This window comes from Varanus komodoensis, unplaced genomic scaffold (assembly GCF_004798865.1).
Source record: "Varanus komodoensis strain SLA01 unplaced genomic scaffold, ASM479886v1 scaffold1, whole genome shotgun sequence".
Classification (NCBI taxonomy): Eukaryota; Metazoa; Chordata; class Lepidosauria; order Squamata; family Varanidae; genus Varanus; species Varanus komodoensis.
In genome coordinates, this window is record NW_025335268.1 from 130,530,813 (window position 1) to 130,557,768 (window position 26,956).

The window sequence follows — 26,956 nt, forward strand, 5'->3', positions numbered from 1 at the left end:
TCAGGAAGTATGAGAGAATCCTGCCACAGTAGCAGATTTCGACTAACATAACATTGGTTCTAATCCGATGTCTGCCAACTTATGTCCATGTTTTTGCATCCTCAGATGTACCTTTCAAGCATCTTTTGCTGAATAGCTAAAAAGGCCATGCTTAACGTAGTCTTAAACATATGGCAATCTGGTAGATTATTCCTATTATCCCTCACCACCAATGATAGGAGTTACAGTCCAATATCTGGAAGGCTACCATAATGTTGGACATCCCTATGGTTCTGAACTGAGATTTGCCATATTGAGTTCAGAGTTGCCACAAAGGGGCAATCTTTACTTCCTGTCCATCGGGAAACACTCTACTTCTAGTCTTCCTTGACTGTTCTCCCAATCTGATTTCTTGCCTCAGTCCCTCTGCAGAGGCGCTGGGGGGGAGGGGGCAGGGAAAGCTCTCTTGGCGATCAGACAGTAAGGAGGTTCATGCAAAGTCCTTCACAGATTGCAACCCCAATACAACTGCTTTCAAGGTCACACCCGAGTCCCACTTCTAAGGATACATGTACCAACCTGTGTTCAGTTTCCGTGTGAATGGGGGAAGAGGTCCTAGACTAATACACTCACAGGGCTATTCCATATGAAGGGTATTTTTAAGTTGACATGTGTGTAGTGTCCCTTCACATGCCTCCTGAACATGTGTCCACCAGGAGATCATGGGTGGTATGTGTGGCTTTGGTAGGATGTTAAGTGGAGAGCCAGTGTGGTGACATAGTTAAGAGTGCAGGACTGGGATTCAGGAGATCTGAGTTCTAGTTCTGGTCAGCCATGAAGCCAACTGGATGTCTTTGGGCTGGTCAGACTCCCAGCCCAACCCACCTCACAGGGTGGTTGTTGTGGGAGTAAGAGTGAGAGCAGCTTATTATATAAGCTATTTTGAGTTCTTTGTTAGAAAAAATGTGTGATTGAAATCTAATAAGTATTATTATTACTGTGCCTTCAATGCATGAAGGTGTTCTGTAACCCCCTCCCCACTGCCCTTAGGTGATTAAGTTGCCACTGAGTGCCACCTTGTCATCATCCAGGTTCAGCAGAAATCCCATGACCTTTACAGCTGGGAGGACAAAATAGATCTGCTTTTTGGACTTCAGTGCCCAGAATCCCCTATAATCAAAGCCAAGGGTCAGTTATATGGGCAGTGAAGCCCAGAACATGTGGAGATCTTCTTTCTTTCTCTCCTTTTTAAAGCTTTCCATGGTTTTGTCCAAAGCATTGCTCCTTCATATTTTCTCCTCTTGCCTTTGCACCTTACCAAAATTCACAGCTAGCCAGAGATGTTCTGCTACCTTAGACAATTCTGTCTCTTTCCCCTTGTTGCCTCCTTTGCTTGCAGCTATCTTCCAGAATGTCTTTTTGATAGTGTCTCTCTTGCTTCAATTCCATCCTTTGGTATCCTCCTCTGTTCTCTTCTACTGAAACTCAACCTGTGTGTAATTGACCCAAACACTTTTTCTCTTGTTCACCCTCCTTTCCCTCAATTGTCTTTATGTAAGCATCTTGGGGCACAGTCTTGCCCCTTTGAATTTGTCACTCTGTAAAGCACTGTGCACACCAATTGTGCATATGTTCAAGCAGCAGATAACTTGGGCCCCTACCAGCTCTGGTAAAAGTAACTGCAAAGAAAAAAAAATCATAAGCTTTCATAAAATTTCATATGTATGTGAAAGGTTAGTATGTAGTTAGCATGAAAGGTGACCCTATAGCTTTGCAAGTATACCAGACTTGCAAAATAGTTTGGCTCTGACTGCATTTGGATGGTCTTCCCTTCTCTTGCCAGGGAGCATACAAAGTTTGAGAAGGATATACTAGAAATAAATACAGTATTTATATATTTGCACATTTATATAAACAAAATAGAGCTAGTGTTGTATATCTGCTTGTGCTAATCACCATTCCTCATAATCACTGTAAACTTTCTATGGCTTCAGAACTGAAGGCCACCAAATGTAATTTGTCCCTCTCACCTTGCTTTGGTTTTGATTTTAGAATTTTAACACTTGCTCCATGTGAAAGTTTTGTAAACTAAAAGCATATTTTGTCCGCTTTTCCCTGAGTTGGCCTTTATACAGTACAGTACTTTCATTTGCAAGCATGCTTTTGCTTTGCTTTGGAATTTTCCTATGAAGGCATACATGTGGAAAATGTTACATCAGACCTGAAAAAACACATGAAGTTCTCAGAACAGATCTACTAGATACTAGCTTCTTGAAAATGGTATATCACATTGTGTTGAAAAACACTGCCCAGGAATAATTCTGAGATATAGCCGGCAGGCTCTCCTACCAGGCATTTATTTATTTATTACAAACATTTATATCCCATCCTTCCAACAAGTGCTCAGTATATTTACCATTATCTTATTCATTCCTCTGTCTTTCAGTTACAGTACAGCAAAAGTGGGTTAGACAAATTCATGGAGTACAAGTTTCTTAGGTGTAATCATATGGAGATGAGCACAAGCCCCAAACTCAGAAGCTCATGCAGTGTAGGAAGGGACATGCCCCCATCAAAGACTGCCTATTGATCTGTCAAAAGCTCTTTCTCCCTGGGGAACCAGAAAAAGGAGGTGAGATGAACCTCTGTACTTTCCTAAGCAGCCGGTGTCTTTGCCCCATGGCCACTTGTGGGGCAGCTGGCATTGACAGGTTCCCAGGCATGCTTGGCAAGAGTGGCAAGTGGTTTTTGTTTTTTTGTTTTTTGTTTTTGTGGGGGGGGGTTGCCACCCCTGCCAGGCAACTCAGTAGCTGATTCCCAGTATCTACAGTTGGCTCAGCTGCCTAGGTTTGGACAACACCACAACCCATTATCTGTGCAAGAACCTTTAGAACAAGCTATGGATTGTCTGGGTGGGAATAACAGGAGGTTGCTACCCATAATGCAGGTTGTGAATGCTGGACTAGATGGACTCATCATCAGATCACAATGGCTCTTAGGTTTTTGGTGGTGAGGCACATGTGGGCTTCCAGATGTGCTGGAACTCCACCTCCCAGCAGATGCAGCCAATTGGACCATGCTCGGAGCTGTACTCCAACATCTGGAGGGCCACCGTTCTCCCACCCATTCTCTATAGTATGATTTCTATCCTTGCTCCTCTAATCATTATCTCTGCCAGACCTTTTCTCTGCAGAACTAATTATATTCTAGAGTTGACTGAAACCTCATGACCATTGTAGCTAATTGGCATTTTAGTGCAGATATGATTGCCAACTTCTATATCTAGAACTAGAAATGATGTATGCAAAGTCATATGAACATCGCATCCCAACTTTGTAAGATTGGCATGTTTTTATGTATTGATATGAAGCATGTACTGTTACGTGATTGGGAGTTGCAGATTACTGGTTCATGTTCAGCTGGCCATACGGTATTCTTCAGCAGAGACTAATTATTTTGGGAAAGGAGGTTCTTCTAATTTAAATGTGAGAAAATATGGTTGAAAGTTGAGAAGGAAGGTTGCTAAGCAACTACTGCTTTACAAAGGCACCCCCTTCCTTAGCTGACATTTATTTCAAACCTTATAGCTGTTGGAGTTTGGCCAACATATTAAACAAACTGTGAGACTCTGATACTGTTTTCAAACTATGATTTTTCACTAATTTGCTTTAGCAGTAAATTACTAATATCAGATTTTAATACCTAATAAAACAAGTCTTTGGCAGGGACTTGTCCTGAACTAGATCTTGTCAGCCTGGAATTGAAGTCCACCCTCACAGTGAGTTCCTCAGTTTAGTAGATATTAGGAAGTTTTTCCTTTCTGAAAGATGCCAGTGGCCTGACTTTGATTTGTACATTTTCACCTTCCTTTGACAATGACTGCCATCACTACAAAGCTTACTTTATTGTTACCTTCATTGTGCTAATTGTTTAACAATATGGACCAGCTTGCTCCAATCTGCTGCCCTGCAGATGGTACCAGGCTAGGGAAGGCTGGTACAATCCATAAAATCACAAGCTGTTGTGGGAGGATGAAATTGAGACAGAATTGTTTAACTTGAGGATTTGTGTTGAACAACTAACAGCGCTATCTACTACTTGTCTAGTCAAAAATAAGTCCCACTGAGTTTGATGGGGCTTATCAAGAAACTAGGTACAGGGTTTATAGCCTATATAATCCTTGATATTGGTAGATTTGACCTACCTGGACTTTGTTTTCATGTGCTATGTAGAAAGAAAAATGAAATAGATCAATATTTAAAACAACTTTTCCCCAGGTTAAACTCTACTGGGATAGCTACCATTGAAGGAGCTGCGGGATTTAGCTCTTAATCCTAGATAGTGGTCCCTTTGTTCCTACAGTAACTGCATTTTTGTTTAGTAGAGGTTTCTGATAAATACTGACATTGCTGATTTATTATCCACTTCTTGGTTCCCAAGGATACCATGTATGTTCCATTCTACAATATGCTGTTCCTAATCTAAAGGTGAATGATTCAGAATATCAGTGTCTCTTCCCTTCTCCATGGGTATTTATCTTTCTCCTTTTCATTTTCCTTCCATAATCTTTCTTTCACGCAGCTTCCAGATAATAACACATCCCTGCCCCAATCTTCTGATGCAGTGTGTCTTGTTCTTTTAGTTTGACTGGCTTTGCAAGCTTCTTCTTGTCACATTTGCAGCATATCAAAATGAAAATGGCAGTGTATTTGGTTCCTTGACATTCTTGAAACTTAGCACATACAATGTGTCTACAACTGATCCAGCAACATCTACAAGCTACACAATGACCAGCGATGGCCTAGGCAAGCACCTAGTAGCAAAGCAAAGAGAAATGTACAGTTCAGTGTTGATGGCACAAAAGCATCATGGCACACACTGCTTTGGAATGCACTAAATTGTAGAGCCAAAATCACCCGCACATGGGATACTCCCATGCATGCAATCACTATCAGACAGAGCTCTTGAAATAAGATGTTCTATCGATGTAGTTAATCTGTTAGTTAATTATTATTGATATTAGTCTGAGCACCTGTCACTTCCTCTTTATAGCAACAGTCTTTTCCCTTTTTTCTAGAGAGTTCCATGGTATTCATGGTCATTTGCATTGAGCCTAAGCTAATTCTTTAATTGTCCCCCACCCCCACCAGCAAGGATTTCTCAGTTTTCCTTTGGACAATGTTAAGAGCTAGATCAGGTCTAATCTATCCAAACAGGCTCCTCAGCCCAGCCAGTGGAGTCATGGGTTCTCCCAGTGGGTAAGAGCTTCTTCTCGCCCATACTTATCTCCAGCCTCACCAGTCAAATTCTTCACGTGCCACTCCAGCAGGGACAAAGTTAATCAAACCCCAGTCCTCCCATCACCACTTAATTCGCTCTGAGAGGGTCAAAGAACCTAGTGTCCTTCTCAGCAAAGAGAGAAGCCAAAATGGGTGAGGAGATTGTGTGCCCACACTCACATCTGAGAAGGAAGGTATAACTTGGAGCCCTGCACGGAGCAGGAGGTTCGACCTGGTGGCCCTCTGGCCCCTTCCATCACAACTGTTCTATGATCCTACATCATCTGACCTGCAGAGAGCCTGGTAGGTGCTGTTTGGGGCCCCCACCCCTATATTACTCTGCATCCTTGAAGTATTACCATCATGTGGCATCATGGCTAACTCTGGATGAATTCTCCAGCTTGGATGACTGAATAGGAAGATCAATGAATTACTCTCACTCCATCCCTCCACCAGGAAGATCTGCCACTGTATGCTCTCTGTCCTTCTCCTCACTTTATCCAGTGGCTGCTCCTCTTGGAGTGAACAGCCACTGGACAAGTTTTCTGAAGAACTGTGTTGGCCATAAAGGCAACCAGCATAACGCTTCAGAGATCTGGTTAGAGACAAATGCCTGGCTGTGTACCAGGTGCTCTTTGGTGATACTCCCCTCTTCCTGGTCTGATAAGTGGCCCCTCAGTCAGGAACTGGCAGGCTCTCTGAAAAACCGCTTTGCCAGCTGACCCACAATCCAGAGAGTCAGGGCTGAGGAAGGGAGGCAGATGCGGTAGCGAGAGGGGACATAAGGCGAAATACAGACGTGGCAGCAGTGTGTGTGCAGGAGATGGTGGTGTTCCATGTGCTCTCTTGTGCCAGTGCTATATCCTAACAGGTGGGGACTTTTCTGAGATGTTCAAAAGAGCAACAAAGTGCTTTGGCAAATAAGGCATCAAACTGGCTCAGGAGAACTTTATTTCAACCTATTCTTTCATGCTTTTAAATATAAACTTGTCAGAAACATGTCGAATCTCCTGATAACATGCAGAAGGTGGGGGGGGGGGGGTGTTAAGCAGCACTCTTGGGAAGCTGCCATCTGCTTGGTGCAGGTATTTGTGGGCAACTCTTTATGACAGGAAAAATTGCCTGAACTTGGTGGAGCAGTTGTCTGCAGAGATAAAAGCAACTGCTTTGGTCTGTGTGACTGAATAAATACATCTGGCAGATGGACACGCCCAGACTTTACACAGAAGAACCTCTCCCATCTTCTGTGGGGGAAGAGAAAGAGCCCAGATGTTTCTTCCTCAGGACCCACCCATTCCGCCAGCACATCAAGTCAGTTGGAGGTGTGTCTCTCTCTAGCTGTTTTTCTTGACAGAACAAAACAGCCTTGATGCCCCCCCCAAAAAAACAAAACAAAAATCAAAGTTCTACCTTTTTAGTGTCTGTCTCTCTCTTTAGAAATCTCCACCATGTAATTAAGTGGTTTGCTTCAGATGCTGCATACCACGTACCCAAAACCATGGCTTTACTAGCAAAATGGCCACCAATGCTGGAAATATGTATGAAGTGTGGTGTTTCCAATCACAGGGAAAGCAGACTGTTTTCTGACTGTTCCACCCATTCAGTGGCGGATAGGGCAGGGTACTGTGTTGCCACACTATGGTCACATCTGAACAAAACTTCAGTGGTTATGGAATCATATAGAGAACCAGTCTATGAGCACTTTTTCCTTCATGTTTTGCTGTGTGACCATGCTGAAAATAGTTGGTTTGGGTCTTGGCACAAATAAAGTCTTATTTTCAGTCCATTATTTTCAGTTGGCCCTTGCTTTGTGAAGGATCACTTGCTAGATATACAAATATGTCTGAGATGAGGGCCAAGTTTGGTGTAAATGCTGTTGATGTCCCAAAAATCCTTTAAGCTCCTTATAGTCCATGACAGCTTTCCCCAGCTCGCTTCCCTCCAATATTTTTGGACAAACAGTCCCAGTCAGCTTGGTCAATGGCCAGAAATGCAGGGTGTTAGAGTCTTGGCTAGTTGCTGGTAACTTTCTTACAAGCAAAACTTGTTAAGGCAAAAGTTACAATGACTGGATGTTTGTGCATGTGTTTTTACATAACAGCATCCAGAACAAACATTTTCCACCAGTGTAGCCAAGCCCACTGAGTACAGTGACAACAGTAACCTGTTTTCAAATGTGCATTGAACCTTATCACAGGGTATCCAATCCAGTATGTTCACAGCCTATATGCTTTCAACTAAAAGTGTCTGAGATTTATTTTAATCTTCCATATTTCTCTGCTGCATGCACACAATATCTGTAAGTGGTTGATGGAAAAACATGTGGTTATGTTCATGCAAATCTTGTGCTTCCTAGTGCCTTGTATAGATGAATCATACGTTTTTTTCCTTTGGAGGTTTTGCATCTGATACTGGACTATGAATAAAGAACCAAGAAAGCATAACTAAGATAATGACATTAAACATCTATTTAAATACTACCTTTCAGATGCAATACATCCCCAGCATGTCTAGATGAAACACAGCAGGAATATTTATGCAGCTGGAGTTCTAGTGGACTGAAACATTCTTTAGGATTTGAATATGCAATTTTAAAAATCTCTGTTGTTAGATAATGGCAGCATGACCCCTTAGTGTGGCTTTTCAAGCTTGTATACAAGTTCCTGTGTACAAGATGGAAGTCAGTAAAACATTTTGAGCTAATTTTATTGGTGTGTGATGTTACCCAGAGACATCAAATTGTCAGTATTTTGAGGAACCACAGATGACAGGCGAGTTGCAGCCAAAACCACATGAAGTGTGAGACTTCTTTTGAAGAGTTCCAACCTGGGCAACTAGTTTTCTTTTACTGCTGTCCTAATTAGCCTCATTTGAGTAGAAAATAATGAGGAGTCCAACTGCTTTTCGTTAAAGCATGCATTTTGACAAGGGGCACTGATGAAAGCATTGCAACTGTCTGCAAACAAGATACTATGGAGATGTGGCTGTTGCTTTTGGCAAGCAGTTTGGTTGGAGCAGACAAAACATGCATGCAAGTACTTTCCTCCCTAAACACCATCCCATTTTTCTTTCAAAAATAAACTGCATTTGTGACTGAACTGTTAGCCTAAACCACAGTACATAGATGTGCCACTGAATGCATGTCTGGATTGCACCATGGATCCCCAGTGGTACTATTAGAAGTTATCATCTCACACAACTACGTTTATGGCTATATCAGCTTAAAGGGATGAACAAAAGTCGTCTTCCAGTTGTGACAGGTTTTAATTGCATCACATCAGGTTTGCTTCATTGAAAAGGCATCACCAATTTCAAGCAGTCTTTTGTTGGTTCTTTACAGTGCAGTATTTGTCAGCTGTCCTCTGTCACAGCGGAGACTGTATTTCAAATGGAATTTGTACCTGCACTTATGCTTATTAGATACTATATTTTAATGTACACTGCAGTAAAGAAGAATATGTAAATGATCTTACACATTCCTTTCCAATACAATTCCCTTTGGAAAAGAGCAGGAAGAATTGATCATTGGGTTGCTGTGACTTCTTACTTCTCCCCTACCCCTCTGTTCAACCTTCCTGCTTGCTACAATCAATGCTGCATAATGCATTATGGAAAAGAGAATGCATCACGACTAATGCATATGGTTACACAGAAGCATGCAGCATCTTCAGAGAGCTGAGGAAAGGTAATGCATTTTATCAAACGCAGATTTTAGATAGCTCTTCTCTCACACCATCCAAACTCAGTACTGTGAGCTTCTGCATTATTACCTCAAGTGTGCATGTGTGACAGACACAAAACACTAATTAAAACAAGGGACAAACAGGATAGTTCCCTTCCCTAGCTAGCTATTTTATATTTTCCAGTCAAAGCATAATGTGTGTGTATAAATAGATTCTGGTTACTGCGCTATATATTTAGAGCAAGCTTGCACACTTGAAATCAGTTTAAGTATTCACTTATCTGAAGTTTTAAAATAATAATAAGGAATTATTGTCTTGACTCAACAGATATTACTTTAATCTATTGTGTTCACATGTTTTTCTCCGTCACAGTTTTATAAATACAATATTCACAATCAGATGCATTAATAATAAAAATTGATGATACAACTGGAAAATTTAAGAACCATTATATTAAGCTTTTTTGATTCCATATTACATTCAACACCTAAAACTTAGTCTTGTGTGTCTTGGATGAAATCTGTTAATTTTGGTGGACCTTCAGAGGATGAACTATACCTGAAGACTAGGTATACAATTCCTTTGTACGGAATTTTGGTTTTACTGATTTCACCTAAATCAGATGCCCTGTTGGAGAGTGCTTTGCGTAGTAACCCACCATTGCACTCCCCTCCTCCACACTGTATCTTTGAGAAGTTAAATACTTGGTCACCAAGCCTGTGCCACTTTCTCCACAAGTGGTGCGGCAGCAGCCTGCTAGCCAAAGAGCTCCTGGCACTACAGCAGCTTCAGTTACACGACTGTATGGAGCCTATGCCACTTGCTGCAAGGCTTTCTGTTGGACTGGAAAGTCTTTGGAGACTTCCTGGTGTTCAGCACCAGCCAACACTGCACCCCTTCATCAGAAAGAAAGGGTTTGTGCCACTTCTGCCCAGCAGTTCGTTAACTCTTTCCCAGTACCTACAACAGGATTGGTTGCCTGTATTAGGGCTTGACAACCCCTAGAACAAGCCATAGGTTATTAGGGTTGCTAGTTATCCATGAAAAGGTAGCCTGTGGAAAATGGTCCAGATCTGCATGAACTGACAACCCACCATGATCTGACACCTGCAATGGGTTTCATGTTGTGTGAACCAGGTCAGAGAGTCAAACAAGTCCACATGATGCAGTATCATCTGTCTGTCCCAGGCCTTCTATCAAGATCTTTTTGATGAAAGAGGTCAGGGACTGCATCTAGAACTTGAGACATGCAAAACACGTGTTCTTTGACTGTGCTACGGGTCCCTCCCAAAACCGCTGGCATGGATGGAAGCACTATGTATAGACCAGCCATGTCAAGGAAATATTCATCTGAGTATTTTTCAAACCCTATTGTATGCCCAGTAAATCAGTTTAGAAGCACTATTTACCCTCCATACCACTAATTTCAAACCATAGAATAGCTCTAATACTGTTCTTAAAGCCTCACATTGTGTTACCACTTGCTGATTTGGGGCTTTTTTTTTCCAGGAGAAGCTGAACACAAACTTCAAACACAACGACAGGTGCTTATAATCTTTATGTCTCAGGTAACGACAAGACTGTCAAGACTGTTAATCTCTGTGCTTAGCTAAGTAGCATGTGGTGCAGCTCCATCAGAAGGCTGTATGTGCATGTAACGTAACAGATGCTCTGCAGTATCGGCTCTCCTAAAATTCCAAGATAATCATTCCAAACCATTCCTTCATGCACATCAACATATGAATAATACTGCAGTAATACCAAATAGATATTAGTAATTCCAAATAGGCCGTGACTGCTGAGCTAGAACTTCTAAAGACTAAACTCATGTTCCACAATAAGCTTACTGGCTACTGAAGAGAGTAATGGTGCAATGAGCACTTCATCTGCCCAGTACTATTTTTACCCATCCTAATGCCACATAACTCTCTGAGTGAAGGGGCTAGGGACTCAGTTTTGTCACATCCAGTGGTAGTTTAAACCTAGGCCTGCTGCTTCGGTAACAGTCGTACATTTAGCGTAACATCTTGGTTTTCCCCTAAGACAGGGCTGTTGAACTTCAGGCCTATAGACCAAATCCACCCTGGACTCTTTGACATTCCCTAGATGGCCATGCTCCCTTCTACCGCCTTGATCATAATTCCCAATCTTTTAATGGCTTCCTGATACATGTGCTGTTTTTCTACTTTCTGAAACATTGAAATGCCTTTCCAAGGCTTTGCTACCTGCTGTAGGAACTTTAAACTCGAATGTGCCTTTTTTTGGTTTGGGGGGGGTGAGTATTTTAGTTCACCTCTTTTGCCTTTGGGCAGGCCTACCCACTAGTCCCCCCGCTACAGCTTCTCGGAAACTGAGTTTTGATCTAAGGCCAACAGTGATCCAACAATTCTGCCCTAAGACATACTGTAGATAAGCAAATGATTTGGGCACATAAAAAAACCTAATACTGCAATCATAAATTCAGGTACCTAATATGGAGCAATGTTTTTTAAACTCAACAAGCCTTATTTCTAAGAAAGCATGGTCAGGATCTTGCTGTGAAACATAATGGGAATTGCCTTCCAACACTTGGTGCCTTCCTTTTACAATGGGGCCCCTTGCCCATTATTTTTTTTTAATCAACTTATTACCAAAGTTAATATTTAAACAGAAGAATATAAATGTATACCCTGTATTTCTACCAGAAAATGACACTGAAGGTAATTAACAACAAAAGTCAACATTTAAAATAAAAGCACAATTAAACAATCATAGAACAAATGTATTAAAACAGTTAAACACAATAGGGTAAAAACAGCATCCAGCTCAACAGAATACTTTACATACAAAAAGCCTGCATGAATAACAATGTTTCTTACTGGTAGAGCAGAGAGGAAGCCAACCTAGTCTCCCATGGCCAGAAGTTCCAAAACTGCTATCAATATTTGATAGAGTTGGTTCATAAAAAGTGCTCTTTTTATTCATACTTTTATTCAAAGTGTTCATACTCTGTGCTTCCAATAAATTCGTACCAAAGTAAATTGGAGTTGGTTTGAGGAAATTTAATTCTGGTATTCTGCTTGAATTATATAAGCTTGCTTAATTTATGAGGTTCTTCTTAACTAGGTGAAAGAAAAGAGCAATGTAGAGATCTTAAGTCCTATTCTTCTTCTGGTAATTTTGCTTAGTCATTCCAATTGGTATCTAGGATGTCCATATATTCTCTTTTACAGAGAAAAATCCTCTATTTTGAGAGCAAACTGTATTGGAGGCGTTGTCCAGTATAAAAATAAAGGACATCAGAAGGAACAGCTGGGCCTTGAAGTTATCCATCAGGGCAACAGACTGAACAAGGCATACTGGTTCACCTGATCAGCCTTCCACACTATGGGGAATTTCTCTATATTTCTATTTAAATTATAATGATTTCTACATTTATATAAATTAGGACATGAAAAGTGTGAAATCATTTTTTGTCCTTGCTATCAGTGGTGCATTTCATCATTTTCTAAATGGCTGTGATATTGGCATCTGAGATTTCATCCAAGTTTTGCTCATGCCCTCAAGCCCACATTGGAGCAAGAAACTCATTTTAAAAATAAACTTTAAGGTTGTCCATGTTGGGAAGGATCCTCTGGTATCTATGTGCTACTTCTAATCATTTTGACCATGCATTAAACGTTCATTCAGTGCTAATAGTGCTTATGAAAATTTGGTGGCAGGATGGCCTTAGACAAGGAGCATGGTGAGTGCACAAACTGCTTATGAGAGGCTTCCAGGAGCGCAATGATATGGGAATGATGGAAATTAAAGTACAGAGGGTACATGTTGAAGAAGGCTCCACATACTGCTAGTATGGTAGGAAGGCTACAGATGGGCAGAGACTTCCAATGTTACCAGTGGTGGAGTCTGCATATGAGTTTGAGGATTTATAAATCTTAACCAAGTGAAAGAAAATATAAACAGTGAATTCTGAAAGTTCATTCAGCACAATCTTTTCTTAAATACCTTCCAAACAAACAGCTTCTGCTTATTTCCCTGGCATAAGCTGATCCCTTTACTCTTATGGGTAGTCCTATTCCATTAAAATTGATGCAGGCACAAATGTGCGTTCAAGCAATTGTAGGCTCACCACGGCAAAGGCACTAGATCTGTACAAGGCCCATAAACTACAACATTAGAAGTGCCAAAAGTGCTTGAATATTCTTGTCGTAATTGTTTGTTCCAAAGAGTACATTAGTACTTAAAAAAAATACTCCAGATGACACTTCATCAATTTTGAAAATGCAGGCTGTTCCACTTGCAGCTACCTAACTGCTGCTTTAGCCTTCAATATGCTACAGGCACGATTCAATTGAAGCCATGTCTGGCTGCCTTCTTTCCAAAAGGCACTGTGCCACCAGCTCCATGGGGAATACTCTTGTGCCAACAGCAGAAAGGCCAGAAGGAGTTTCTTTTATTGAACCTGGCCTGACATTTAACTACATTCTCTTCCAGCACTGAACTCGCTGCTCATATCTTCTTATAAAGAACTGGAGAAAAAGTGAAAACAGTTACAGACACTATTTTTTGTTTGAACTTTTGTTTCTTTAACACATGCCTTCAAAAGGGTCTTTCTAGATCCAGAACCAGAGATTTGTAGTTCTTCTGTTAAGGTTTTCTTTGCATTTTCTTTTCTTATTAGGAGGAGGGAAGCAAGCCAGTTCCCAGGCTATGGCCTCACACTTGTTGGCCACATGTTCTCTGGCAGCAAAAATGCTATTCAGTAGGTTTCCTCGAAAGTGAGTCTTTCAGTAGAACTTTATATGGTGTGTTATGCTTGCGCAACATCAGCAGAAAGCCCTAGGTTTAAGAACTTCCGAATATTCCTCTCATGTTATGCAAACACAGGATTCTGTAAGAATGCCTATTGCCAGTTTTAACACTGTCTCCCCACGCAGCTGTGGCCCCTGAAGGGGAGCTATGCATAGCCGCAGGACTAGTCAGCTGTTAAGAAAAAAGGTCATTCAGGTCAAGAGAATACGCTGCACATCAAAATCCAGAGGACTTCTTTCTGCGTTGCTGCCAGATGTTTCTTCGCACAACCATAAGAGATGGAGATGCTGCAGTTGCTCCTTGATGTTCTCTGTAACAAAGCTGTGCTTTAGAAAAGGGACCATAGCAAGCGAATGCAGAAGCCGGATATGCATACTGATGGTGGATATCGCTTCACAAAGTGAACAAGAAAGAACTGTGTTGGAACCTTTGCCACACTATTCATGTTATACAGCAGGATGCTTACAAGATCAGTCAGTCTAAGGTCACCACATATTATCCTCTGAGGTGTTTTCTCTTTCCCTTTGCACTGCCTTGCTGGGATCCACACATGATGATTTTGGTGAATGTGAGAAAAACACCATGAAGCATGCTGCTGCTAACATTTATCTGATGTATTCTTCTTCAGAGATGCTGGACGTGTCTTCATCTGTACTTTCTTCTAAGTCTGGCAAGTTGCCCCAGAGCAGGTAATTTGTACCTTAAAAAGCAAGTAAAAATAATGTTGTTGGTACTCTGACCAGATAAATAACACACATGGCCGAAACAAGCTGTAACCCTTAAATGAAGTAATATCACTGAAAATCCAGTTCTCGTCACCATAGACTTATAGAATCTTAATGATCAGTTAGTCTACCTAGTCAGTGACTTAAGAGAAAGTGAAGGAATTTTAGCCGAACAGTTTCACCTGCTGTGTTTAATTTAGTTGAATTATTTTTGCTAGCAAGAAGGACACAGTGGAATTCTTGAGACAACTGCACATATCAGAACTGGGCAGAAGCTAGACTGGGGTCTTCCAGTAAGACCTCTGACTGATAGCAGATCAGCAAGGATTTGTGATTACCATCTGTAACAAAGGAAAATGGCGGCATCCTCCTTAGTTTCTAAATTTGGCAGCTGACATTAAAGAAACCTTGGGTGGGGGAGATACAACAAAGTGTGGGTATTGATGCAAAAGGATTGTGAATTAAGCTCAGCTGTAATAGTAAGGAGGGACACTTATGAATTGCCTCCAAAAGACATTGGATTGCATCAAATCCATAGGTTATTATGTATAGATGCAAATTCAGAAATAAATATTACAATTTGAAAAAAGTATATCTCACCACATTGCAGAACCCTGTGACCAGGTGACCTGTGTGGTTTAGTTTGGCATCCAGATGCTGTTTCTGGACAACTTTACGGTCAGTTCTTCTGTGTAATGGTTCTTTAACTTTATATTGGTCTTGGAATGGAGAGCCCTTCAGACAGAAGATACCTTCAAATTAAAGACAATCCTCTACAAAAGAGGACACAGGACCAGGACTACCATGCGAAGTCCCATACTAAGCATGTATTCAGAGGCATCTTCCTCAAATTTACTAGTACAACCACATTCTTGAGCTACTATTTTGTACCTGGTTCTCCTTATTGGACAAAGTAGTACTACAAAAAAATAAAAATAAAGGGGACCTGGAAATTTGGCAGACCTGTACACATCTCCTAGTATATGTTTTTCATAATAAATGATTAAGTTAATATATTGCAGAATAACTTTGTGTGCAGAAAAGTTCCATACCAGAGGAATTCAGTCTGTTAATTCCAAAAACAGCCTGGCTGTGAAACATCCAGAAGTGTCCATTGTTGCAGGAGAGCAAGCAAGGTTTGCATGGAGCAATCACATGGTAACCTACAACATTACCGCTAGGAGAACAAACAGAATCTGAAATACACATTCTTGGATGAATGAGTAAATAGCAGAATGAGCTGTAAGATCAACGGGTATATGAATGCATTCTCTGCAAATAGCAAGTTAATAAAACAAGTGTTCTGGCTTCCTAATAAAACTCTTGGTGAATGCTTGATCAAATACTAAGCAAAATGCCACTGGAAAACAATTTGGAAATATTCTATGTATATAAACTATAATTTTATTGTGAACTCAAAAATTCATTTCTGTATTACTTTAGAAACATAGAAACAGAGTGAGTTAGAAGGGGTCTCCCGGGCCATCTAGTCTGGCCTCTGGCACCAGCTGGCTCTGCTCACGACATGCCCACCATGTGCATGTCCAGTCTATCTTTGAACACCCTCACCGATGGGGCCTCAACAACCTCTCGTGGAAGCCCATTCCACACCCTCGGGGTCCTAACTGTCAGGAAGTACTTCCTGGCATCCAAATGGAACCTTGGTTCCCTGAGCTTTGCTCCCTTTCACAAGTGCTGCTCTCCAGCCACTTGTCACCTAACCTGTACTTATGACACCTATTCCTATGCCCCCAGGGTCTTGCACTTATCCACAATGAACGCCATCCTGTTGCCTCCTTCCCACTTCCTGAGTCTGTCCAGATCCTTTTGGATGTGGAGTACCTGCTCGTCAGTTGTGGCCACTGCTCCAGTTTTAGTATCGTCTGCGAATTTGATCAGCAGACTGTTCACCTCTTCTTCCATGTCATTTATGAAAAGATTAAACAGGATCGGCCCCAGGACAGAGCCCTGGGGGACCCCGCTTGTCACTGGCCACCATCCCAATGATTCCCCACTAATGGTTACCCTCTGCTTTCGGTCAGTCAACCATGCCCTAATCCACCGGACAGTGCTTTGGTGTATCCCAAAACTCCTCAGTTTCTCCACCAGGATATCATGGGGCACTTTGTCAAAGGCCTTGCTGAAATCCAGGTATACCATATCCACTGCATCCCCTCCATCTAACCATCTCGAAACCTTGTCATAGAATTCCACAAGGTTTGTCTGGCAGGACCTGTTTTTGCGGAAGCCGTGTTGTGTGGATGTCAGCCTCCCTTCCCTATCTAGCATCACTAGATCTCCCTCTGTTATGAGCCTTTCCATTGCTTTTCCTACAATGGACGTAAGGCTAACTGGTCTGTAATTCCCCATGTCCCTTCTACTACCCTTTTTGAAAATTGGGACCACTGATGGCACCCTCCAGTCCTCTGGAACTTCACCTGTTCTCCACGAGACCTCAAAAAATGGAGGCCAGCGGGTGTGAGAGAACCCCTGCCAACTCTCTAAGTACTCTCAGGTGTAACCCATCAGGGCCTGGCACCTTTGCAATGTCCAATGCCCTGAGGAGCCCCTCAATTTCTAGGGGGGTGACTCTAATCTGTGCCCCTAAGTTCCCGGCCTCATCTAATCTATGCAGATCTCCCCCGTCCTGCTTTGGGGAGAACACAGAGGCAAAATAGTCATTTAGCATCTGTGCCTGTTCCCTCAAATCAGTCACTGGATTTCCTTCCTCCTTATTTAGTGGTCCCACTACTTGTCTCCCTTTCCTCTTCCTATTTACATGCTGAAAGAAGCCCTTTTTGTTGCTCTTGATATTCTTGGCAAGTCTCAGCTTGTAATCAGCCTTAGCCTTGCGAAGAATCCTTCTGCAACAGGCCTCCTCCTCCCGGTATACTATTAGCCCCAGTACCCATTTCCTATGGAGGTCCCTCTTTCATCTAATCCCTCTAACCACCTCCTTTCGCATCCATGGCGGCACTCTCCTCCGCCTCCCCACCTTACTGACTAGAGGTATTGTCAAGGCTTGCGCCTCCAAAACCTCCCTTTTCAGTGCCATCCACCCCTCCTCAGCTCGCTTACCTTCCAGTAACCTATCCCAGGAGACTTCCCCCAGTCTGGCCTTCAGTTGGTCAAAGATGACCCTCTTGAAGGCCCAGCTTCTAGTGTTCGACTTGTTGCACATCCCCAGTCCCCTGATCTCAAAGCAAAGGATGGAGTGATCATTCGCATCCAGAGCTTCCCTAATCTGTACTTCATCTATCAGATTCTCTCTATTGGTCAAGACCAAGTCAAGGATGTTTCCCCCCCTCGTTGCCTCTCGGACCCTCTGTGTGAAAAACCCTCCCTCTATAGCTTCTAGGAAGCGACATGACCTGGCTGTCACTGCTGAGTGAGTCTCCCAACTAATATCTGGGAGACTGAAATCCCCCATAATTACTGTTTCTCTCCCCCGAGATATCCTTAGAATCTGGTCTGTCAGGCCATCATCCAGGGTCTCAAGTTGACCTGGAGGGTGATAACATACCCCCACTGTCAGGTCTCTTTCCCTGTCAAAACCCCTAAGTTTCACCCAGACTGCCTCTACCGAATCCCCATCTGTGCTGCATTCTATCTCACTGCATCCTATCCCTTCCCTGATGTATAAAGCCACAGCCGCACCCCTTTCCCTTCCTGTCCTTTCTAAAAAGGTGATACCCCTCTATGTTCACATTCCAAACTTGCCTTTCATCCCACCAAGTTTCTGTAATTCCCACCAGGTCATACCCTCCTATTCCCAGGAGAGCGTCAAACTCTTCCTGCTTATTACCCATGCTCCTAGCATTGGTGTACACCTCAACTCCTTCCCACCGCTTCCTTTCCTTGGAGTTCCCAGTCTCCCATCCTCCCTGATACCTGGCCCCTCTCTGTAGGAGTCCTGTCAGTCCCTGCAGTACCTCTAAAACTCTGCTCCCAGAGCCCTGATCCTCTGCCCACACTTGTCCAGTGCAGACACATTTCTGGGGGGCCTGAACCCACCTCCCCCTGGCTCAGTTTAAAGTCTTCTGGATGAAGCTTGCTAGAGCATCTCCAAAGGACCTTTTCCCCATCCTCGTGAGGTGTAACCCGTCCCTTGCCAGAAGTCCATTGGCAAGAAACCGAGTGCCATGGTTGAGGAACCCGAAGCTTTCCTTCTGACACCACATCCTAAGCCATTCGTTCACCTTGGAGACCCACCTGTTCCAAATCCCCAGACCGGTAAGATCGACGAGAAGGCCACTTGGGCCTTTAGCTCCCTGAGTTTCTTCCCCAAGGCCTCAAAGTCCCTGGTGATCCTGACCACACCCTGCCTGGCCACATCGTTTGTGCCCACATGGATCACCAGGAGCAGCTCCACTCTGTCCTTCACATGCCGGATGCGTGCGTATATTATATTTTGTAATATAATAATTACATTTCTATACCACCCATGGTCAAAGCTCTCTAGGCTGTTCAAAAATACAAGTCACCCATCCAGATTTCAACCAGGCCTGACCCTCCTCCCTCCTTAGCTTCTAAGATTAGGCAGGATCCAAGCAATGCGGACTATATGGAAGCAGACAATAGCAACAGATGCTGCTTCTTTTGCATGTTCCGTTTAAGAACAAGAACTATCCATTTGCCTCAGTATAGCACAAAATTGGAAAGATACATTTGCACCCCTAATTTGTAAACTGCTATATAGCCAAAGTTCTCAGTTCTACTTCAGTTAAATGGTAAGTTTAATATAAAGGGTAGAGCAATTCTAGGTCTACAACTTTCTGCTGCTACTGAGTACAAGGACTGCCAAATAGAGAAGAAACACTGTTCCAGTGACATAAACAGCATCTTGGCATGGACAAACTTAAAAGGATTAGATTTTCCCACCTCTGCATTGGGAGAAGCTTTACCTGCTACACTTCTTCACGAGAGGATGCTGTTAAATGCAAAGGACCAAAGAGATCAAAAGCAAAAAGGGTAATTCCATAGTTGAGCATTCAACCTATGTCATTCAGAATTCTGAGGATTTTATATTGGTACAGTAATGATGAACAGGTGTTAGATCATCCTATGGCAAACATGTTATTGCTGAAATGTATATATTCTAAGTGAATCTTACATAATCAAGTTAGTTTCAGCCTCTTGCCCACAAATGAACAGAGACTACCCAGCTGCTCTTTCCACTATGCTAAGATAAATTATAATAATACTTACCATTTCAAACAAGCAACATTCTTCAGTTTACATTTGCAGATTTCTGTGAAATAGCAGTTTCCAATGAAGTCAACAGTACTAGTGGGGATTGGAGAAAAAACATACTGTAGATAGCTAAAACAAACTTGATCAGTTTTATGATGTTAGCCATGAATGAAGTACGCTAGTAATTAAAGTTCCAACAGGGTACTATTTCCTTTGTTTATTTTTCCATTTATAAAACCCCTTTCTGCTAACAGCTTTCATAAGACTTTTTAGTGGTAAGGTAATACAGTAAAACAATTTTATAACTGGTGAATGGTTATAGCCTTTGTTTCAAAGAACTTTGACTGGAAAACATTTTCTTGTATTCTCTCTCCTAAACAGAAGAACACTTTTAGCAAAATTCTGATGACCATGACTTAGAGATGACCTTTACAGTGGAATGCTGTTTCATTGTAACTAAGATAAATGGCATTTGTCCATGGCTGCATGTGACCATTTTGTTTGCATTGAAATGCCAAGTTTACAGTGGAAAACAATTTATCTGTATGAGGCAACATGTTAAGAATTAATGTTTGTACCTGCATTAAAACCTAGGTAAAGATTTTGTTATCTAAGGCAGCAACTGCTTAGAAAAACAGGATGGTTGTATAAGCTTGCAGATAGTGCAGAATACCCAACCATTGGTCAAGATTATATCCCAGTCTCTCTTCTGTCCCTTAACAAAAATAGTAATAAATGTTTCAGACACCATTCCAGCACTAAATGCAACACACTTTGAACCTGCAATCCATGCTTCCCATGGGTAGTATAAGCCCTACTATGCTTATGAGTTGAGCTGTAAACCTGTAATCTGTACATATCTATTGGGAAATAATCCCAGTGAACTCAGTCACATTTACTTCCAAGTTAAAATACATAGGATGTTCTTGAGAAGAATTTCTAGTCTTCTGCTTTGTCTGAGCAGGCTGTTTTATTTATTCTATAGCTACTACTTGATTTAAAGGGCTTTTTAACCATATTGTTTTGTGCTTGTGTCTTGAATTTGTATTCTTGTTGTGATTTGAGTGATATAATATCAAGTTGCAAGATAGTAACATTTTTCTAAAGTAGGCTTAATCCTGAAGTCCCATAAAGTTTAAGGGATTTCTCCACATGACACTGAGTGGTTTTGTAATGGTTGTCTATACTTGCAAAAGTTACAGTTCAAACCAGGATGAGAACTGAAGCTGCCTAGAACTAGAGATGGTAATATTTGATTCTAGTTTGTGTTATCTTCACATGTTACATTGGGCTGAATCTAATGTTAGTTCTACTCAGGACATATGCAGTGAAATTAGTAGTTGGCATGAGTTAGTCATGACTAACTTAAATCCCATTCATTTCAGTGGGTGTCTGCTAAATATGATTAACATTGTAGTCCAAATATTCTTTCTTGTTTCCCCATTAGATTGCAATGAAAAGGCAAGGACATGCATATTGAAATACATATTTTACCCTCAAATACTTATTTTAAATGGATGTTGGTATGTTTTGTAAGTTGAAAACTACATCACAAAACTTGACATGTGAAATTTGAAGGCTAATTAGTCTAGAGGACATAGCTGCAGTCACTTTGCATTGTCATTCACTAAGTTCAAACTCAAACAGCTATAAGAACACACCTGATCAAGTCATTATGATTGCACTCCAATACCTAAGGAAATCATTAATGGCCATTAATGACAAGTCATCACAGTGCAGTATCATTTTCCTGGGTATCACCGTTATACAAAGATTACTTAAAGGAGACTCTGGGGAAAAATGTTGCAGTGGCACATGCGATGGATTGTGATGTGGTCAGGTAAGCACACTTACCGTATGGGACTTTAAATGCAAGGACCTCAAGAAGCTACGGGTGCAAGTGATTTTATATTCTGGATTAGTCATCAGTGTTACAAAACTTTGAAGTATCTTACTGTCTTAATCACCGTCTTAAATTTGCCCACTTGTTTCTTCTCCATAGACTGACTAAGTGGATGGACTGCTAGATTGAGGATACATTGGAAAAGCTTACCTGTCTATCTTTGGTTAATGTGATCAAATATGTGAATGCTTACATTTCTCTTCATCTTTTGATCAAGAAGGAGAACATAATTACCAAAAAACACTGTCAAACAATTAAAACAAAATCACAGATGAACAAACTGTTGAATGGCTTTTCAGTCTACAGTTTCATACCTACTTACTTTCATGGAAATAACTCCTCACTTACAGGCCATGTTCGATAGGTACATTGTTCCTTAACTCCAACGTAAAAAAAAGTCTCACATTTGCAATATTGTTTTAGAACAGAATTTATTGCCATTGTGTGAGACAACAGTGTAAGCTACCTGATTGCCTACAACTTTTCCCATCTGTAGGGCTGTGCCCCCTGATCTAATCAACTGATAGAAGCAGCCTCAGCCATTCTGACATTGTATGGCCAAGAACAGGTCTATTTATGTTACTCAAACCTGAGCAATTCAGTTCAGGGATCCAGGTGCTTCTGCAAATTGTGACGATTTGGCATCCTGGGCCTGTTTACCTATTGCTGGGCACGAATCACAGCAACAGAATGAGATGAACAGGTGTATAAAACTGTTTAAGAGTGCTGACAGCAATTGCTAAAAAGACAGTAAATCATTCCATCCCCAGCTGAACATTTTTCAGCATCCATTAATCTGCACTTATGCCTAGGTGTATCTTTTGCTTAAAAATGAAACAATGCAAGCTATTGCATTCCTGACAGGATGCAATGGTATAATTTTCACCAAATACACCTTTTCCCTGGTCTATTTTAGATAACTCCTAATTTTCTAGCGTTGGGAGTTTTCCTGGTAGATAGGATTCAAGTGGCAGATAGCTACTAGTGCTCAGCTATCATGTTGCCATTCTTGATTTATTGTCTCATAACAGGTTTTTCAGTACATTAGCATTCCCTTGAAGTTTAATCATTCACACCTAACAGAACCCCCCAGCTGCCATGTTAATCAATTATTATGCTGAAAAAGGAGCCAATAGCGGTAAATAATTTCCTGAGGCAGTAAAACATATCTATCTTTTTTTATCATCTCAGTTTTATGTACAAAGTTTGTTGAATTTCATTACAGTATTTCTATGGTAGTCACTTGTTGCATTGTTCAACAAAAATACGGACACACCATTTTTGTTTCAATTCATGTTTGTTACCTGAATTCACACCATGGCAGATATAAGTTTAAGAGGAATATAGCTAATAAATTGGTGTTATTTGCTTTAAAATATCTTTACTCATGAAATGTTGACCTTTGGAAAATGGTTATGAGAGGTATGTTCTATTTGTACTGTTCCGTGTCATTTCCAGATGAACATTTATTATATTTATATCCTGCCTCCTTTACTTTCAAGGAATGCACTGTGGCTTACCTACTTCTCCTCTCAGTGTTATCCTGTAAACCTTTAAGTTATTTTGTTCTGTGAATGTAGTTTGTTTTGAAATCTGGGATTTCAAATACAGGGATAGGGAGAGTATGTAGCTAAGATTCCAGGTTCAGTGCTAGATATCTCCAGCTAAGGCTGGGAAAGACCCCTTCTGAAGCTCTAGAAATTTGCTGTCACTGGCATGAATAATACTGAACTACATGGCTCAAAGGCAGCTTCCTATGTTTACATATACTGTACATGTAACAATTTATAACTAATTTCTCATACTTCTCACATGGAAGCTGAGTTGAATAATATGTGTTGACTGGAACTTTTCTGGAACTATATTAATGCTGATAGGTTTAATTCCATGCATGACATTGGGAAGAAATCAAGACAGCTGGAATTGATGGATTCCTCATCTCTTGGCTCTGAAGAGCCACATCAGTTTATGGAGCCTTGAAAGAAATAGCAGCACGGTAGTTCCCAAAATTTTTGTACTTCAGTTGTCCATTTATGGTTAGGATTAGGAAGACTCTGCAGATTCTGGCCAGAAATCCAATCCTCCCCCTTCAGCTGGACACCCTCTGAAAGTGTATCCTTAAATCAATGAGCTTTTCTTTAAATTCTGCTGTTCTGAAGCTATACATAGGAAGGGGAAAGCAGAAGAAAAACCTGCTGTCCCTGAAGTGGCATTTTGCTTTGAAAGAGCTCCTGTACCAACCTACCTAGAACCCATGTTACTTTTTGAAACTCAGGGGGATTTGAAAGTTATTAGGGGATTCTGGATGCAGGTTCTAAAAGTGAAACATGTGGTCAGGGGGAATCAGCTGTGAAAGCAAAGAACTTCACATTTTTTCTGGGGGTAACATCTGTGTTGTTTCTCTCTCAAAAAAGCAAATACATATACACAGGACCACCAGATGTTTGTCTTAACACCCAACCCGTGAGATTTAAAACATCATTGCTCCTGCAGCTGTTTGGAATATAAGCAAACACATAGAAAAAGTGGCAAACCAATTTATGGTAATGAAAGGCTTTTGACATTCTAACTTTTCATTCATTGGCAACAGCAACCAAACAACTCTCCCTCCATCCACCCGCTGCCTCAAATTATTCTGCTGAAATGAAAGCTTGGTATAATCAGGAGTAGGCTTTTGTGTGGAAGGATTTGTGTCTGGATGTTCAAAACAAATTCACTTACTTAGCATTTATGAATTCTAAGTGTATGTCTTTTGTGTCAGGCTTTAGTCAGTGGATTACTGGATTCTAATAAAAGCCTAAGTAGATCCTGTAAGTCTGAAGACTGCCCACCTCTGCTGTAGAAAATAATTTTTGTAGCAGGCTGCATATACAATGACTAGGCTCACCTGACATGGCAGCCCAGCATATGAAACTCAGTATGGTGGGCTCTTGTGTTGTTTGAGTCCAGTGTAATTAACTCCCACATACACATATTTCATGGTTCTTGGGGTGGTTGGAATGTTAATGTCTCTTTCTTGGAGTAACTGGAGAAATAAGGAAGTAATAATATGAAAGGCACTGAGAACTGTCAGTTCAGCACTTGAAATCTAGAGAATTAAATTGCTAAGGGTGGCATATTGTTGCCACCCCCTTTAGTGCACTTATTTCCTCCCCTTTACCAGTAACTTTCAACTGACAGCAACTGTGTACAAATTAGCCTATATGCAACCTCACCTTGCCAATTTGTACAGGTTTTTATCAACTGTATTTTGCTCACTTTGACAGCAAACTGAGGGGAAAAGCAGCAAGCAAAGTGATAATGCTTGGAGAAGGAAGCCATATGGAGTCTGTTGCAAAGGGTAGTGAGATACTGGCTGGAGTACCAAGGGGGAGGGAAGGGAAAGACAACCTGTGGTGAACCTGAACATCTCTCAGGCACAGTCTAGGTTGTTCCATGAACAACTAATCCACTGTGTAGCTTATTTGCATGGTGGCTTAGTATGCTGTGTGAACCTGCCCATATCAGGAGTGAGGTCATAGTAATTCTATCTACAACATGAATGACTATCCAACATTCAATAGTATGATTATGTTCATAAAGACGCTGATAGTGTTCAGTCTGGACCAGGTTTCTTTAGCAAGTTTCATTTTAACTTTTGCAACTGTTCTGGAGCAAATAATTTTAATGATACTAGTTAACTCTAATATTAATACTATAGCTAAAATATTGTACATCAACAAAGTTTGCTTTCTCCATGCTCCCTTAGACTTTTTCAGTGTTTGAGTCATAATCATGGAAGCTGCTGGAAACAGGCTATGTCTTCCTGTGGTTTCTGTAACTCTCCCTTTTGTGATTTTACTGATACCACAACAGATAGACCAGAAACTTAAAGGGAACGAAAGTGACAGTTTCAGCAAAATGTCTCACTTACTTTTACATACTGCTCCTGCATTGGAGGTGTCATCCTGATATTAGAGCTAGCTGTTTCCCTTTCATAATTAGAACAGATGGAAAGTTTGCAGCAGGCCCTCCTCGTTTGTGACTTGCTAAGCTGAACAATTTCTGAGGCACTACAAGCCTCACCAGAGTTTTGTTGTGTGGGATCACATAAGCAGTGGTGATGTAATTTACCCAGTACGCATGGCTGATGGCTTTCATTCATGTTGGTGGATTACAAATTGTACTGACCTGTTTTGATTATGAATCTTTACGAAGAGAATATATTTTTTAACAGTTATGTCATATCAGACCTGAGCATTTCATATATTCCACCTAGAGCCAACGAACGCTGCATTTTCTAAATCACTTTGCAAGGATCAAAAGATAACATAAAAATAGACCAAATCAAGGCAAACCGTTGTGGTTCAGGGGGAATGAATCCTTAGCGTCTTAGGTGCGGAAGATGCCAAGCAAAATGGGAATCGTTGGCTGCAAAACCACAGCAAATTGCAGATTCTCGGAGGTCTCTGTTTTGTTGACTCACCTGGTGGGAGGGATGTCCGTGGAGTAGAGATCTGTCTCTGTATCAGCCAGGAGCACAGCTTTCATGCCCCTTGAACTTAACACTTGTTGACAGAACTTGCAGCACAGCACGGAGACGCATCTGTCTGCAAAGCTGCAGCTACTGGTGGACATGGCAAGCTCAGCCTCTGTCAAGAGGGACTCCATGGTGTCTATGTATTGCTCTCGGCGGGGTAGATAATGAATTTGTATGTGGAGGGCTGAGAGAGGGGAGGGAGAAGTCCTCCCCAAGCCTCTCTTAACTTCCCCTGCCCTCTTAGTGACTCTGCACGAAAGACCAGTCTTTTCTTTATTCGCAATGGCTAACACGGATAAGAACCCCTCCCCTCCAAAAATATGTAATGGGAGAAAGAGATGATGGCAGTATCAGCCTCCTTTTTAACTGCCTGAAGTAGTGGGATCACAGTATTTTAACTTAAGCAGCTGCATTAAAGTGATCTTAAAACAGAAGCCTATGGAGATTTTTATCGGCAGTCCCTTAAAATCAGTCCTCCAGTAATTGCACTTTTAATCCGCCCGTAACAGTAGACTGTATCTCCCAGGCCAATGTCCCGCACTGCCTTTCTGCCACAGAACCCCCTGTCACGTTTCCATGCTGCAAGAAAAGCCGATCGGCCTGACTCTCCTTGATGATTCTGAAATTTAGGAGTCTCAGATGCCTCCTTTGTTTCTCAGCCGCTCGCTGACTGATCCGGATCCAGCTCACTCCTGCCAGCGACCCCCAGCGTGGGATGCTTGCTGTCGTCCGTGCGCCGATTCCGCTTAGGAATGAGACCTTGCGTGGCCTCCCCTACTCGAATAAGTTTGAATTTGTAACTTCGCATCCCGTTGGTCGAAACTCGACCCGCCTCCGGAGCCTGATTGGTGGAAATGTCTTGACGTTAGGCGTTGAAGAAA

General features: G+C 41.6%; 1 protein-coding gene across 3 annotated transcripts; it reads right to left on the reverse strand.

Moving 5' to 3' along the window:
* Positions 1-14,340: 14,340 nt before the first annotated feature.
* On the reverse strand, positions 14,341-26,289 carry FAM72A (family with sequence similarity 72 member A). Of its 3 annotated transcripts, none has more exons than XM_044451466.1 (4): positions 26,145-26,289; positions 19,669-19,749; positions 15,513-15,637; positions 14,341-14,435 (listed from the first exon to the last, which is right to left on the reverse strand). In XM_044451466.1, exons 1-4 carry the CDS (start codon positions 26,204-26,206, stop codon positions 14,341-14,343), a joined length of 363 nt encoding a protein of 120 aa, XP_044307401.1. In that variant the 5' UTR covers positions 26,207-26,289. The 3 variants fall into 3 exon arrangements, with proteins under 3 accessions (XP_044307401.1, XP_044307393.1, XP_044307408.1); XM_044451458.1 differs by having other exon boundaries at positions 19,669-19,746; positions 26,022-26,289; XM_044451473.1 differs by lacking the exon at positions 15,513-15,637 and having other exon boundaries at positions 14,381-14,435; positions 19,669-19,746; positions 26,022-26,289.
* Positions 26,290-26,956: the final 667 nt, after the last annotated feature.

Excerpts from the sequence above, each read along its gene's own strand:
- FAM72A (XM_044451458.1), bottom strand. The coding sequence starts at position 26,206 with ATGGAGTCCCTCTTGACAGAGGCTGAGCTTGCCATGTCCACCAGTAGC. Across the intron at positions 15,638-19,668 it reads AATGTTGCTTGTTTGAAATG|CGGTAATGTTGTAGGTTACC; the intron begins GTAAGTATTATT and ends TTGTTCTCCTAG. Across the intron at positions 14,436-15,512 it reads TAACAGACTGAATTCCTCTG|GTACAAATTACCTGCTCTGG; the intron begins GTATGGAACTTT and ends TTGCTTTTTAAG.